This window comes from Nicotiana sylvestris, chromosome 9, assembly GCF_000393655.2.
Source record: "Nicotiana sylvestris chromosome 9, ASM39365v2, whole genome shotgun sequence".
Lineage (NCBI taxonomy): Eukaryota > Viridiplantae > Streptophyta > Magnoliopsida > Solanales > Solanaceae > Nicotiana > Nicotiana sylvestris.
Genome location: NC_091065.1, coordinates 1859327 through 1875394, shown reverse-complemented (window position 1 = coordinate 1875394; position 16068 = coordinate 1859327). Strand labels below are relative to the sequence as shown.

At 32.2% G+C, this 16068-nt stretch overlaps 2 protein-coding genes across 2 annotated transcripts; one reads left to right on the top strand and one right to left on the bottom strand.

Moving 5' to 3' along the window:
• Nucleotides 1–1828: 1828 nt before the first annotated feature.
• On the top strand, nucleotides 1829–3392 carry LOC104226690 (zeatin O-xylosyltransferase-like). The gene has a single exon (XM_009778720.1). It carries the CDS (start codon nucleotides 1842–1844, stop codon nucleotides 3279–3281), a length of 1440 nt encoding a protein of 479 aa, XP_009777022.1. The 5' UTR covers nucleotides 1829–1841; the 3' UTR covers nucleotides 3282–3392.
• Nucleotides 3393–5045: 1653 nt separating this feature from the next.
• LOC104226692 (uncharacterized) lies at nucleotides 5046–13760 on the bottom strand. Its single transcript, XM_009778721.2, has 5 exons — nucleotides 13670–13760; nucleotides 11908–12164; nucleotides 8675–8886; nucleotides 6705–6972; nucleotides 5046–5651 (listed from the first exon to the last, which is right to left on the bottom strand). Coding segments are annotated over exons 1-5 (1029 nt in total). The 5' UTR covers nucleotides 13671–13760; the 3' UTR covers nucleotides 5046–5360.
• Between the last annotated feature and the right edge of the window lie 2308 nt (nucleotides 13761–16068).

The window sequence follows — 16068 nt, the reverse complement described above, 5'->3', positions numbered from 1 at the left end:
AACCCGTTTTTAAAAGGTTCATTATACAATCTATTTTTTAGTGGATAATATAGGTGGATAACAGTTTCTTTTATCCATTTTGTCACCGCTAGGCTCAACATTTATGAGATGCTGATTTTACATACCACCACTAGAGAATTAATTAATGGGCTTTTTTCACTTTTAACTCGTGCCAGAAATTATATTTATTTGGTAGCCGAAAAAATATATAAAAATTATATAATTTTATATATAACATACAAAATATATATATAAAAAATGTATATTTTTTTGCTATTATTTCGAGAGAGTTTTTACAATGTCATATTTCCTTTAATAATTTAATGCTGAGGGCAGCAAGATGGAAGAGGTTGACTAAGTTTTTAGTCAGTAGCAATGAGTTTTTGATACTCAAATGTAATTTCCCTTTGTAGTTACTTTACTTTTTTGGCTTTTGCCACACCAAGATAATATGTCAGGTTTTATATGTTGTTTTTGACAAAAGGTACTTACAATGCAATTATAGCTCTTATTACTATGTACTAGCTAATATAACTCTTCTATAGCATTTCCATAGGTTGAGTTAGTCCGATTAGAACCTAAGTTGCTCCGACAGGGTAATTTAGGTATCGTATATGTGTTGACACGACACTAGTATGGGTATGAGTATAGGATATGTATCAGATTTGGTTAAATAATTTTGGGTACTTTGACCACGGCGGACGAAAAAATTTGGAACGAGATACAATTTGATTCCCGAAATCATAACCAAAATTAGGATAAATTTGAAGAAAATAACATACCTTATCTAGCAAATCAACCATTTACTTATCTACATCTTGAGAATAAAAAAGAAATTCACATTTTACAAGCTATACGTAGTATTCCACAAAATTTCTTGTTTATATTTTATTTTTTTGAATTACTTTTAGCTGGATCCCCAAACCCGTATCTGTACTAGGATCAGAATCCATGAATCTTAAAATTTATATCTCGAAGGATCCGATCACTAAATCCGCACTCGTGTCCGAGCAACTTAGATTAGAACTAGGAAAAATGGGAGAGCCAATTTAATGAATTCAAGGTCGATGTAACAGGTTCATGGATATAAGCTTCATCATAATATTTCTTGCATTTCAGTTTATGTGGCAATATTTTTTTTTATAATCCGTTTAAAAAAGAATGATAGTTTTCTAATTGCAAATAATCTAAATTAAACTTCTCATTTTTCGCCTAATGTCAAACATTTATAGTCACACAAATGTTATGTCATTTTTAATAACATATAACATAAGTTTCAAAAGTCTTACAGTCATACAAATATTCTGAAAAGTTTAAGACCAAAAGTTTCAGAAGTTTTCCGTTGTTGCTTAAACGTCATAGCCAATCAAATCATGCCACATAAATTTCGTAGGAGTACTAATGTGCTATACAAGTACCAGAGTAAGTTGGGGTAGAAAAGTCTGAGGAGGGAGCTCATCCAATATAATTGCACTTGCATAGCCATGTTGATACATGTTTCAACCTTGTTGTCAGCAATATGATGAAAAACTTCCACACCTTCCTCGTAGCAAAAAAATGACAGTTCGGTGCATTAAGCTCCCGCTATGCGCGAGATTCGGAGAAGAGTCGAACCACAATGGTCTATTGTACGCAGCGTTACCCTACATTTCCGCAAGAGGTTGTTTCCACGACTATCAAAAAAGGTTTTGTTTGTACATGTCTGCTCATGCAATTAATGTGTTACAATTCAGTTCCTATTTTTGCACATTGTTCACTGATTATCATATATATAAGAGCTAGCATACATCCTATTGAAAAACCATACTGAAACAACAATAGATTGTTATAAAAATCTTGCAATGGCTAGCAATATTGCTTCTCTTGCAAACCATAGCCAAAATAGCACCAAACATCAAGATGTTGTAATGGTCATGGTACCTTTTCCAGCTCAAGGACATCTCAATCAACTCCTCCATCTCTCTCGTCTCGTATCATCGTACCATTTACCAGTCCATTATGTCAGTTTTAGCACTTCTATTCAACAGGCCAAGCTCCGAGTCCATGGTTGGGATCCTGTCACCGATACCACTCATAACATCCATTTCAAAGAATTTCCATTACCTTCAACTCATGTTCAATCTCCTAATTGTTCTAATATGTCAAAATTCATAGCATCAACACTTGATTTATCCTTAACCTTAAGAAAGCCAATAAGTTCATATCTAAATGAACTCTCTAGCAAAACTAGGAGATTGGTAATTATTTATGATAGCTTAATGGCTTGGGTGGTTCAAGATATAGTTTCTATACCAAATGTTGAGGCCTATTGTTTTCGTGCTGTTTCTGCTTTTACTACAAGCTCCATATTATGGGAAGGAATAGAGAAATTTTTTCATCTCCCTAAATTTCTAGGGAAATTTATTGCTACCAAATTTCTTAAAATTCCACAACAACTTCCTTTACTTGAGAGTAGTTTCACACAAGAGTTATTGGATTTTATTTTCATGCAAGATAGGCATAACAATATTTGCTCTGGAAATTTATTTGATACATGCAAAGTAATTGAGGGACCATTTCTTGAAAGTCTAGAAAAATTACATAGGTTGTTAAGAAGAGGTAACCAATGGGCAATTGGTCCATTTAATCCAATCAAAATACAAAAAGACTCAAAAAATTGTCACAAATGTTTGAGATGGCTTGACAAACAAGAACCAAATTCAGTAATATTAGTTTCATTTGGGACAACAAGTTCATTATCTAGTGAACAAATTAAAGAGCTAGCAATTGGATTAGAAAAAAGTAACCAAAAGTTCATTTGGGTAGTGAGAGATGTTTTGTTAGGAGAAGATGAAGAAGTTAATATCCCAAATGGATATGAAGAAAGAATAGAAGGAAGAGGTATAATTGTAAAAGATTGGGCACCTCAGTTTGAAATCTTGGGACATTCATCGACTGGCGGTTTTCTGAGTCATTGTGGATGGAATTCTTGTATGGAAAGTATTACGATGGGAGTGCCTATTGCTACATGGCCAATGAGTTTTGATCAGCCAAGAAATGCAGTGTTAGTGACAAATGTGTTGAAAATTGGCATAGTTGTGAAAGATTGGGAACATTGTGAAGATTTGGTTAGTTCAACAACAATTGAAAATGTTGTAAGAAAATTGATGGTTTCATCAGAGGGAAATGAAATGAGGAAAAGAGCTATGGAATTTGGTAAAAAAGTTAGAGAATCTATGATGGATGGTGGTATTTCTAAGATGGAAATGGATTCTTTCATTTCTCATGTTACTAGATACTAGTTTATTCAAAATAAATATTTTATCACTTGTTTCTGTTCTGTTTTCTAAATAATTCTGGTTGTGGAAAAACAAATTATGTACTATCTACTAGTGTCTCCAAGTGTGACATGATTAGCCAGATTCCTATTATATAGAATTTATAATATATCTATGGCAGTGCATAGAGCCTCAAACAAATCCTCTTTTGATATTACAAAAATTAATGTAATTCAGTCAATTTGATTTACTATATTCCTTAGTTTGCTATATTCGCATGTCTCGTTTCACTGTTACTTGTCATTGGTAATTCTGTAGTTTGCTAGTATTACTTCGTTCATATTCTCGTATGCTGCCTTGGAATTAGTTATCTAAATATGTTATCTTGCTACTACTTGTTATTAGTACCCGTTTCATATTATTTGTTGCTATCTCCGGTTTAGTTTTCTAATTATTGTATTGTTGTTACGTGCTACCAGTGATTTTCTCACCTTCTTTGGCCGAGGGTCTATCGGAAACAGTCTTTCTGCCCTTCCAGGGTAGGGGTAAGGTTACGTACAACCTATCTTTCCCAGACCTTACTTGTGGGACCATACTGGGTTATTGTTGTTGTAGTCAATTTGATTTACCATACGCGAAAAAAAGCAATTTCACTATAATAATTGTACATAAAAGAAAGTACATAATTAGAGATAAAACTTTAATTACCCTAAAATGTATTATAAGAAAATAACCTCGTAAAATCACTCGCGAAAAAAAGGTTCACTCAAAGTGTTCCCCGCACTAACCCCGTGTGATATACTAAACTCTCCATTATAAAGAATACTCAAGATAAGTTTTTGTCAAAATGTGGGCAGGCCCATAATTATTGCACAAAGTTCTCGGTCCTCAAGTAAAGATAAAAGAATTAAAAAAATATTTTATTTTTTGGTCCCAAACTAAAATTCTTTAGCTCTAGTTTCATTCTTTGTTTTCGTTCCAAGATTGGTTGTGGATAAATTTAGGTCACATCTTACAGAGAACAATCAAAAATAGGCCAAAACAATCTAAAATAGGCCATGTCTTACACATTTTTTTATGCTTATCCTAAGCCAAATGTCATGACGACTTTGGATTCGCAAATTGTATGGTATAAAGATCCATTAAAGTGTAAGCGCTCTCTACTAGGGGTGTTCAAACCGAACTGGAAAACCGCACCAAACCGAAAAATCAAACCAAATCGATTAAAAATCCGACTAAGTTTGGTTTGACTTAATTTGGTATTGAGTAAAATAACCCGAATCAAACCGACATATAAATATATAAATTTTATTTATATTTTTAAGACTTTATAGTATATTTTCTTTAGAAAATGTAGAAATATTTGGGATCCTCTCATGTATTAACCTTGAAAGCATAAATTAACGAAAAATTATTGTTAGACGACTAAGAAAATAACTATCATGTGTTACTAAAAAAATTCTCCCATTAGAATATTTTAATAGATCATATGTTTGTCAATTTTTTCCATATTTACTAAACATATATTCACTTATCAAAGCTTTATCTATAATTTTAACAAAGTAAGATTGAAATAATATTCATGTAACAAAAAAACCCGAAAACCCGAAAAACTCGACAAAATCGAACCAATCCAAACCGATATAGTTGATTTGGTTTGGTTTTACTAAAAACCGAACCAATCCGGTCTATGTACACCCCTACTCTCTACCATGACTTTGTTAATTTCTAGATGTGATAATTCTAATGCATTTATGTGGAAATTAAAAGAAACATGAACGAAATCAGTTGAATAGGAAAATGTCACAGCTTTTTATTTTTTACTTGGAATTATCACAAAAGCTAATGAATATTACACTTATTTTTAAAGTTGTTCATCTCAACTTGCTTGTAGAAAATAATCTACCTATACAAAAATAAGCTGCCAAATTTAGTAGGGGCAGATCCAAAGCATGCTTATCCCTTATATATATATTAAAAAATTCATTAAATATCTATACACATCAGACAGTAAACTCAATTATTACTGTATATTAATTTGAGATTACTGTAAGAACTCATAAACTATAAATCTTGGATCCGCCTCTTCATATTATTCCCTCTTCATCCATTCACAAGTTTCCTCAGGATGGTTTCACATATAGTGGCATTGTAAATTAAGAAATGTCCAGCATTAGGAACCTCATGATATTGAATCCAATGAAGCTTTTCTGCTAAATATTGATTGAGTTTTCTTGGAATAATTCTGTCATCATAGCCTTGCCATATATGGACTTTACCCTCATTTTCTTGAAATGGATTAGAAATTTCTGTTGGATCAAATTCCCATTTTCCATAACCTACTATTAGGTCTCGATACAACGATTCAAACTCGCCCTGTTGTCGTACCTTTTCCTGAATGAAAAAACAAAAGAATCAAGTTCACACGTAAAAGAGCATGTCGAGACTTATCGCCTAACAGGCTCAAGTTTAAACGCGTCGCACCCTAACTAGTTTATTGACTTCACCTAGCGAAACTTATAGCCTGTTTGGCCAAGCTTTTCCAAAGCTAAAAATAGTTTTTTTCAAAAAAAAAGAAAATGTCTTTTTTTTCAAAGTTTGAGTGTGTGGCCAAGAATCTCCAAAGCTAAAAGCACTTTTTATTTATTTATCAAAGTTAGAATATTTGGCCAAACTTTTAGGGAAAAAAAGGTGTTTTGAGTGGAAGCAGAAACAGAAAAAAAATTTGGAAATCACTTTTGAGAAAAATACTCTTAGAAACAAGTTTTAAAAGCTTGGTCAAATACTAATTGTTGCTCAAAAGTGCTTTTCAAATTAATTTGTCAAACACAAACTGCTTCTCACCAAGAGCACTTTTATAAAAAGCGCATTTGAGAAAAAACACTTTTCAAAATAAGCTGATTTTTGAAGTTTGGTCAAACAAGCTATTATTGTCTAACTGGCTCAAGTTTAAACGCGTCGCACCATGACTAGTTTATTGACTTCAGCTAACGACTGAACTCAAAATAAGCTATCAAATTATTTGGTCAAAATAAGTCTTACTATAGTGACACATTTTTAAAATCGTGCGAGCCTAGGTCCAAGGCGGGCAATATTACTAATGGACTGGACTGTTATATACAGATGTATCAAAAGGAATTTGACCTCAAGTTCAAAGAGCAAACTATATATTTTGCCGTGGGAATCGTCTTGAATTCCTACTTTATGGCCTTAAAACGCCAAACAAAAAAAGAATGGTCATAGCAAAACAATGATTAATTCATTAGGTCGTTTTTATGGGCTCGCAAAATTATAGGAAATTCGGGACAGATCACCCGAATTCATGCAGATAGCATGGACCATAGCACACGAAAATCTGAAAATTCTCCTGAATTCCTGTTTTATGAACCCTAAAACGCCAAAAAATGAGGCATGAATTAACCGGGTAAAAATGAGAAAATAATTTACCTGACTAGGATTCGGGGCTTCTTTTAACTGTTTCACGATTTCCAAATCTGCATCGCAGAAAATCGACATATTTCCTTCCATATAACTTAAAGTATGGAACCATTTTTGATTAATCCACCAATTAATTAGCCATGGGACATAATGTGCAATTTGAAATGTCCTCTTGTCTTGTGGAATTATCATTTTCAAAGCTTCTTTTGATAGTTTAGAAGGATAACAACTCCACCAATAGTTCACAGCCGGACCAACAAGAGCAACTCCAGCCAACCTACACAGATGATTGATGCATCAATCAATCACATAATAATATAGAACTTCGGGTTAATTTTACGTATGATCACTAAGCGCCTGTTTGATCATAAGAATTTTTTCACTTTTTTTTCGAAATTTTTTACTTTTTTTCGGAATCGATGTTTGGGCATGAAATTTTGACCATAAGAATTTTTTCACTTTTTTCGAAAAGATTTTACTTTTTTTCGGAATCGGTGTTTGGGCATGAAATTTTGAGCATAAGAATTTTTTCACTTTTTTCGAAAAAAAATTACTTTTTTTTCGAAATCAGTGTTTGGGCGTGAAATTTTCAAAATTCACTTGAAGTTGAATTTCGGAATTTTTCGAAAATTTTAGAAACTCTAAAAAGTTATTTTTCAAAATTTTTACTTTAAATCACTCGTAAAAATTCAAGAACAACCCAAAATTATATTCATGTCCAAACACAGCTCTAATTTTCAAATACCATTTTCACAGAAAAAAAAATTCACTTTTTTTTGGAATTTTACAATTCTTATGCCCAAACGCCCACTAAGCGCCTGTTTGACCATAAGAATTTTTTCACCTTTTTCGGAAAATTTTCACTTTTTTCGGAATCGGTGTTTGGGTATGAAGTTTTCAAATTTCACTTGAAGTTGAATTTCGGAATTTTTTGAAAATTTGAAAACTCTAAAAAGCTCTTTTTCAAAATTTTCAGTTCAAAACACTCACAAAAATTCAAAAACAACTCCAAATTATATTCACGTCCAAATACAATTCTTATTTTTAAATAAAATTTTTATTTGAAATTTTTTTCACTTTTTCCCAAAATTTCAGAATTCTTATGTCCAAACCACTAAATTTTGCCTACTACAACAGGAAAAGTCATAAAATAATATTTTATCATATTAAAGTACCTAAACTATGTGTAAATAACCTAGAAAATATAAATGATCGGAAGGTCAAACATCCGACATCAGTAATGGCATGTGACTTGTCATGTCACCGCTTTGTCACCGGTGGCGTAGCCATATACATTGAAGGGTGGTCGATCGAAAATCCTTCATCAAAAAATTATATTGTGTATATAAAAATTTATATTCTGTATATAGGTCTAAAATTATTTTTAACATAAATTTTTTTAAATTTGGAACACCTTTCAGGAAAGTCCTAACTTCGCCACTGTTTGCCTTTATAAATTCCACGTCAAACATTTTAAAAGAGGAAGAAGAAGAAGAAAAAGTAGTAGTAGTTCAACCATGTAAAAATTTTCACTATCCATATTTTTAACAAAAGAAAATTAAAAAAATGTATTTAAATGAAATATGGGATAACTAAACAACTTTTATACTATAAAATTTATTGAGTGTAAAAAGTGCGAGATGTAGTGAGTGACGTGTCATAACCAGGCGTTAGAAATTAGACCTGGTCGGTTATTTGTATTTTTTAAACTATTCAAACATAATAATTTTGTGATTTTACTATTATATAAGAAAAGGAGCCTTTACGTATCTGGTAAAGTTGTTATCATGCGACCAGGCGGTCACGGATTCGAGCCCTGAAAACAGACTCTTACAAAAATACAGGGCAATGCTGCGTACAATATACGCTTGTGATCCGGCCGTTTTCTGGAACCCTCACGTAGCGAGAGTTTAGTGCATCTATACACGATAAAATTCAGTTATCATACATCAAATTAGACAATGATTTTCAAGGTATACCTGTGTGGAATGTAATTTAGGCAACCCCAAACAGCGTAGGCTCCCATTGACAAACTAACCACATAGAACTTTGGTCCTAATTGTAACTTATTGGCTAGCTCCTCAATATCCAATGCTTCACTCCTCACTGAACGTTTTGAATGTGGAACACTCTCTCCATAACCAGCACGATCATATGACACAAGATATATTTGGAGCTCCTCAATCAGGTCCTGCAGCGACAGATCCAGGATTTAAAATTTATGGTTTTTTGTAACGATCTCAATTTAATATATAGTAATAATCGGATCAACGGACTTGATTCCGAGATAAATATTATTATACATTTAGTAAATTTTTAACACAAATATAGAATCAACACAAAAGTTACTGAGTTCACGTGAACCCCTGAGTTCCTGAGAACTTAAAATCAGAACCAGTAGATTTATATAACTTTGGGTTGGAGTTATAGGTTCAGGCACGGGGTTTAATTGAATCCTCTTAATTAGAAAATTATATATAGTATAAATACGGCAAAAATAAGGTTTTTTAGTTATATAAATTATAAACAACCAAGAGTCACTTTGTTAAATCGTAGCCTGATTGTACAGATAGTACATATAATATATTCTCACCGAAAAGGATAGTTACAATTCAGAGGCGGATCAACGATTTCCGAAAGATGGGTTCACTATTACCTTTTTTTTAAAAAGAATTAACCCAAGAGGTTGGTAGGGGACCAGAACTAATGCACCACTTAGTCTTATTTGACCTTGGGTTTCATCAAGTATATATATTTATTTTTTCCAAATTATGTACATCATATTTATACTTTAACCCGAGGATCACGGGTTCACGTAAACCATGTTTTACATGGTAGATCCGCCCCAGGTTATATAGTTAGTTTTTCAAGAACTTTGATGCAGTTGTCCTATGTAAATATGATAGACGTACAGCTGTTATAATCCAAAATTTAAGAGTACAACAATAGCCGCTTATTCAACTGCAAATAAAAATTACTGGTTAATTGATAATATACGTATAATTAATATATTATATGAAAAAATCATGTGACCTATGTATACTAGTGAGAAGATGTAAATAGTGAATTATATCTGCTATTTGTATATAGGGGCGGCTCAACGGTATTTATGGCCTAAAGCCAAACTTAAATGAGGGGCCCTAAGATTTTTGTTGTAGAAGAAAATTCATAATTTTATTTGAAATTTATTTTTCTAGCTTTTTGAGATGCGAAATTATTAATAATTTGTTTATAATCAATTTCTTCTAATAATTCTTTTTCAATTGATAATATAGCTAATCCATTTAATCTCTCTTGAGACATTGTTGATCTTAAGTAAGATTTTATTAATTTTAATTTTGAAAATTTCTTTCCGTTGAGGCAACTGTTACTGGAATTGTTAACATTATTCTATAAGCAATATAAGCATTTGGAAAAGAACAAGTCTTTTTATATGATTAAGTATATCGATTAGAGTATCATCTTCTACATGAATTATTTCCCTTAAAACTTTTAATTCAGAAAATAAATCTAAACCATCAATATCAGAATGACTTTTATGTTTCAAAGAACATTCAAGGTTAAGACAATTTTTCTTCAAGTTCTCATCATCTAGAGATCTCAATTTTTTGCCACTAAATAGGAAACCAAAAATACTTTCATACGCTTCAAATTGTTCAAATCTAGTTTGAAGTGAAAAAATAGTCTGGTCTACTATGTATAAGAAGTAATCAACTCTAAAATATTTTTCAAGAGACTTTGTAATTTCATTATCAACATTCTCATCAAATTGTTTCTTCCTATATATTACACGTTTATTACGAAATTCAGGTTCTATATTCAACTCATATGCAATTTCCTTAGCAGAAATCATCGCAGTTTCAAATCCTTCTTCTCTATATTTTTTGAAAAACGAAATTAAACCCCTAATTTGATCTATGGCAACATCAATATGCATATCTTTTGATTGTAAATGTTTGCTAACTGAATTGACTGCAAATAGTATATCATACCAAATAGTCATACCCAGTAAAAACTCAAAATGTTCAAGCTCATAAGTTGCTAAACAACTAGTTTCACTTTTAGTTTTTGGATCCTCGCTAACTTCTACTGTATACTAGTCCATTGACTAGGATCATATATGTTTCTAGGAGTATAATTATCCAACTTATTTCGAACTTCTTGTTTTTCTTGAGGATATATGTTAGGTTTCTCGCCAACTTCTCCTCCTTCCTCTTCTTCTTGAATTTTATTATTGTCTATCTCAATTGTATTAGTGATTTGTTCATCTATCATAAAATCTTCCGCATTTTCTGATTTAAAATTTTTACTATTCGCTACAAATTTATCAAGTGCTCCTTTTTGGGATTCTATAAGAGTTTCAATCCTTTTCCTTTTTTGACGTTTTGAATACCCGGATTCATATTTTCTAGTTGACATATTAAAACTCTAATAAATAACTAAAAAGACAATATATACTTACAAAGAAATATATCAAAAAAAAATTAAAAAATAGATGCAAATAATAAAATAAAAAACAATCAAACCTGATTCAACAAAGATAATTTGATAAGCTTTTGCTACTTCAAAATTCTTGATGAAACGCCAAAATGATTGAGAACTAAAAAAAACATATGGTACTTGTAAGTTATAACTTGTGTTCTGCTCTTTTTATTTGTGATAATGACTCAATGAGATTAAAATGTAAAAAGACCAAATGAACAATAGAATGTGGGCGGTCTTATGGATGGATGTGAAAAAGTTGGAAGGTTTGAAAGGTGTAATGCAAAAATAATTTTTCTAGAGTTCCTTCCATCTCATTTCATGCGACGGTCTTTGACTGTACACGAAATTTTTACAAAAAAAGATATATTTTTGGAACTTGTGTACTCAAATATGTTATGACATTTACGTAGCTATAAAATTGTGTCACTAAGTAAATGAAATAAAAGGCAACCCGGTGCACGAAGCATCCTCTACATTTACACAAGGTCCAGGGAAGGGCTGCATCCCTAGGGGGTATGATATAGACAGCCTACCCCAATGTAAGCGTTAGTGACGACTTTTACTGTTCGAACACGTGACTTATAGGTCACACGGAGACAACTTTATCGTTGCTCCAAAGTTCCGTTTCATTGAGTATTAAATAAGCAGTTTAGAGTTATATTTACTTTTAAATATATAAATGCGACATTCTTTTTGGAGCTGATTAAAAGGGAAAGTGTTTACATACTTGGGAGATAGGTAAGTTCTCATCTTTGGAGCTATCAAAGCCATGAACAATAATGATTTTGTACTTAGCATTCTCTTTGGCAATACCTCTCTCTTTGTAGGCCAAATATCTCCCATCTCTTAGTTGAATCCTTGGTGAAGTCACAGGAGGACCATTTAATGAGCCACAAATTTTTGGAGGGGGAGGTTTAATTAATGCCAAATATGCCCATCCAAGAATTACAACTAATGTTGCTACTGCTATTTGTAAAATTAACACTGAAAAAAAGGAAAAAAAAAATAATAAGAACAATATTGGTAATGGGAATAGGAAGAAATTAAACTAAGGTAAAGAAGAGTAATGGAACACAATGCTACGCAGTCCCTCTATTTCGCTTTATTTATCTTAGTTTGACTTGACATAAAGTTTAATGAAAAAAGAAAACTGAATCTTATCTGTCGGTATTTTTGAAGGATCCTAGCAACATGGGAAGAAAGACCACTAAAATCAATGACACTAAAACAAGAGCTCAATTTAAACTAATCAATTGACAATTACACCTAAATTTCATATTAGCAGCTAGTCGATATAAATCCTCTGTATCCATTTTGCTCTATGCAAGTTAAATATTCAACATATTTATTTGAAGTTATACTATTTCTGTTGAAGGGAAGCCTTTGAGCAAATATTAAAATTATTTCTGTGTGACCTATAGGTCACGGGTTTGAGTCGTGGAAGCAGTCACTAATACTTGTGTAAGATTAGGTTGTCTATATCACAATGCAATTCTTCCTCGTATCCTGCATAAACACGGGATGCTTTGTGCACCAGGCTGCCCTTAGACTATTTCTAAGTTAACCGTCACCCCCCCCCCCGCCTCCCCAATTCGCAACCTCTTTTTGGATCAGTTGTACTTTAAGTAAGCATTTGGACAAAAAAATTACTCTACGCTTTTCGGGAAAAAAAAAGTAGTATTTGGATTTAAATTGAAAAATAATATTTAAAATTATATTTGGGCATGCATTTCACTTGAAAAAATATTACAGTTTTGCGAGTAGGGAAAAAAGCTTTTTTCATAAAACTTGAAATTTTGATTTATGAAAAACTCATTTTCAAAAAATCTCCAAATACTTACAAATTTTCATAGAAATACATGTTTCTGAAAAAGATTTCCGCAAAAAAAAGAAAAAAAAATCTATAGACAAACAAGTCCTAAAATTAACTATCAATTATATTTAGGTAGTGAAGATAAGCATTAGAAACTGAAAAAAGAAACAAGACAAACAAAAATAAACAACAACAACAACAATAGCTATCCAGTAAAATCCCACAAAGTGAGGTCTGGGGAGGGTAATGTGTACGCAGACCTTACCCCTACCCTGATAGGGCAGAAAGGTTGTTTCCCATAGACCCTCGGCTCAGAAAAAAAAAAAAGAAGGAGACAATTCATTAGTAACTCCAGTAGAAATCATAATAGTAACAGAAGCATAACAACCAAAAGATAAATGACATGCAATAACAGTAACCAATAACTAAGGCCCGGGGCTAGGATAAACAACAAGGATAGTGTGGATTCAACATAAACTGCAAGCTATCTAAGATCAACCCTAATCCAACCCCGCCTCACCTCCAGTATGAAATACGCAAAGCTCTACTATCCTCTAACCTACAACTCTAATGCTTGACCTCCAAACCTTCCTATCAAGGGGCATGTCCTCCAAAATAAACTGCAAGCTATCTAAGACAAACAAAAATAAAGTGCAAAACAAATGGTATAACTTACTTGGATTTCCTGGTATGAGTTCTAATTGATGCTACTCTTATTTTTAATTACTAATGGATATCTTTGGTAGAAAAAATGTATATTGACGTGTAGTGATCAGTGTCACACTACTGCTATATATGCTGGTCACATATAGCAATTAAGCACGTTTAAATTGCTATGGCGCAATCTTTGGGCCGCCTAATCTACAAGTAAGCCGTTTGCTATTGATGTAAGGGTTACTCGCCTTTATATGATTTGACTTCTTTGTTGCGACAAAATAGCACGGTATAACTAATTTTCGGACTGGTCATTCAAAAATAGTCAACGTTTACGAAGTCAATGAAAAATAGCCACTATTTTGCTGTAACAGAGATCGGTCCAGCATAATATACTGGAGTTCGGTGCACCTGTGTATGAACTCCAGCATATTATGTTGTACCGGTATACTTTGCTGACTCCAATATAATATACTGGAGGCTGGAGCACCGGTGCTCCAAACTCCAGTATATTATATTGGACAATTATACTTGCTGGAACTCCAGTATAATTGTTTTGTTTTCCTCTGTTTCCTAATTCCCTTGTTTTTGCTTTCCTCTTTATTACTCCTATTATTTATCGTTTTTATTTTGTAAATACTTACTCACACCAAATCAAAGTAATTTAACTTTTATAGTTAATAATTAGTGTAAGAATGCATATCATTTCACTATAATTAAGTGATAAATATAAATATAAAGATACATATCTTGTACTTATTGATTTGATATAAATACCGAATGCAAGTAAATTTTTACCTAAGATAGGCAGAGCATAGGAGTTAAAGTAGGAAAAATAACATTGTATATCCTCTCCCAAAATAAAAGCCGAAAATATATATTTATATATATACACATTTTTGTATGGTAATATACAAAATATATATATATTTTTCGGTCAGTGTTGTGTTCATGCTACTCTTCCGTTTTCATAATGTCGGTGCTTATTTACTGGTTATTAATTTTTTCCATCTATTCACTGGTTCTTATGATGTTGTTATTATTTCTATGGTTTTTTGTTGATGGTACTGATATATTGTCTCTTTTCGTCTTTTTGAGCCGAGGGTCTATCAAAAATAGTCTCTCTACCCCTCAGGGTAGAGGTAAAGTTTGCGTACACACTACCCTCCTTGACCCCACTTGTGAAATTTTACTGGATCGTCGTCGTTATTGTTGTTTTATATACTTTTCGGCTATCATATATAAATAATTCGGTCGCGGGCTAAAAGTGATCTTTGTCCGGTAAAAGTAGGCTCTGAAAAGTCAACTTAACATCTTCCTTGAAGATTGAGACTTAAGTATGTATACTAACTAATATCTTATTAATCGAATAATTAACTTTGATGTTTGGAAAAAACAGAAAAGAAGAATCAGAGCATGTGTTTTTATTCATTGACCAATAAAATAAATTAATGTGCACAATCAATTGGAACGATGGTAAGCAACCTTCACTGAGTTCGAGTCACTCCAAGAGCAAGGTCAGGAGTTTTTGGAGAAAAGGATGTCGAGGGTCTATTTGGAAACAGTCTCTCTACTCCAGAGTAGGGGTAAGGTCTACGTACACACTACCCTCCCCAGACCCTATTAGTAGAATTATACTGAGTTATTGTTGTTGTTACTGTAATCAATTGGAGCTGGAGAGTAATGAAAGCAGATTGCTCTTGAACGTGGCCATAAAATATTTCATAATTACAACCATAAAAGTTTTTTTAATTACTTAGGTTTCCGTTATAATACTTCACTGTCACAACAAAAAAGATAGAAAATAAAGGAGAGAAAGAATTTTACCTTACACTCCTGATGTAATAATTTTAAAGAAATTAAGAGAAAGCATTTTACATGATACTTCTTTTTCTTTTTTAATTTTAAAAAAAGAAACAGTTTTTAAAAAGACATAGAATTTTGGGCAAAGATTACTTTTAGCCAACGGTCGAAACTATTTACATCAAGTAGTCGCAAATAGTGGCGAAGCTAGGAATTTTTTCAATACTATTCAAATTTAAAAGCGGTGAAAAATTTTCCGATTAAGGGTGTTCCGTATGTATACAGTGCATACGATGCAATTTTACCTATGTACACAATGCAATAATTTACCTATGTATACAGTGCAATTTTTCGACGAAGGTTATGACTATGTGGCCGCAAAAGAATATAAAATTTATAGATTTTGTATATAACATACAGAAATGTTTATATATACAAACAATATTAAAAAAATATTTTTCGATTATTATTTCGGAAAAAAACATCTTTCCACAAAACTAAAGGCCCACAAAATCATTTTACCTTGCTTTAGTCCCAAAAAAAAAAAAAAAAATTCTTTTCAACGAATCCACCCCCACCTCTCCACCACAAAATAATATTTTTAGAAAAAAGACAACT

Coding starts and splice junctions, on each gene's coding strand:
- LOC104226690 (XM_009778720.1), top strand. CDS start 1,842: ATGGCTAGCAATATTGCTTCTCTTGCAAACCATAGCCAAAATAGCACC.
- LOC104226692 (XM_009778721.2), bottom strand. Junction 6,973..8,674: donor CTAAATTACATTCCACACAG/GTATACCTTGAA, acceptor TCATCTGTGTAG/GTTGGCTGGAGTTGCTCTTG. Junction 5,652..6,704: donor AAGCCCCGAATCCTAGTCAG/GTAAATTATTTT, acceptor TTTTTCATTCAG/GAAAAGGTACGACAACAGGG.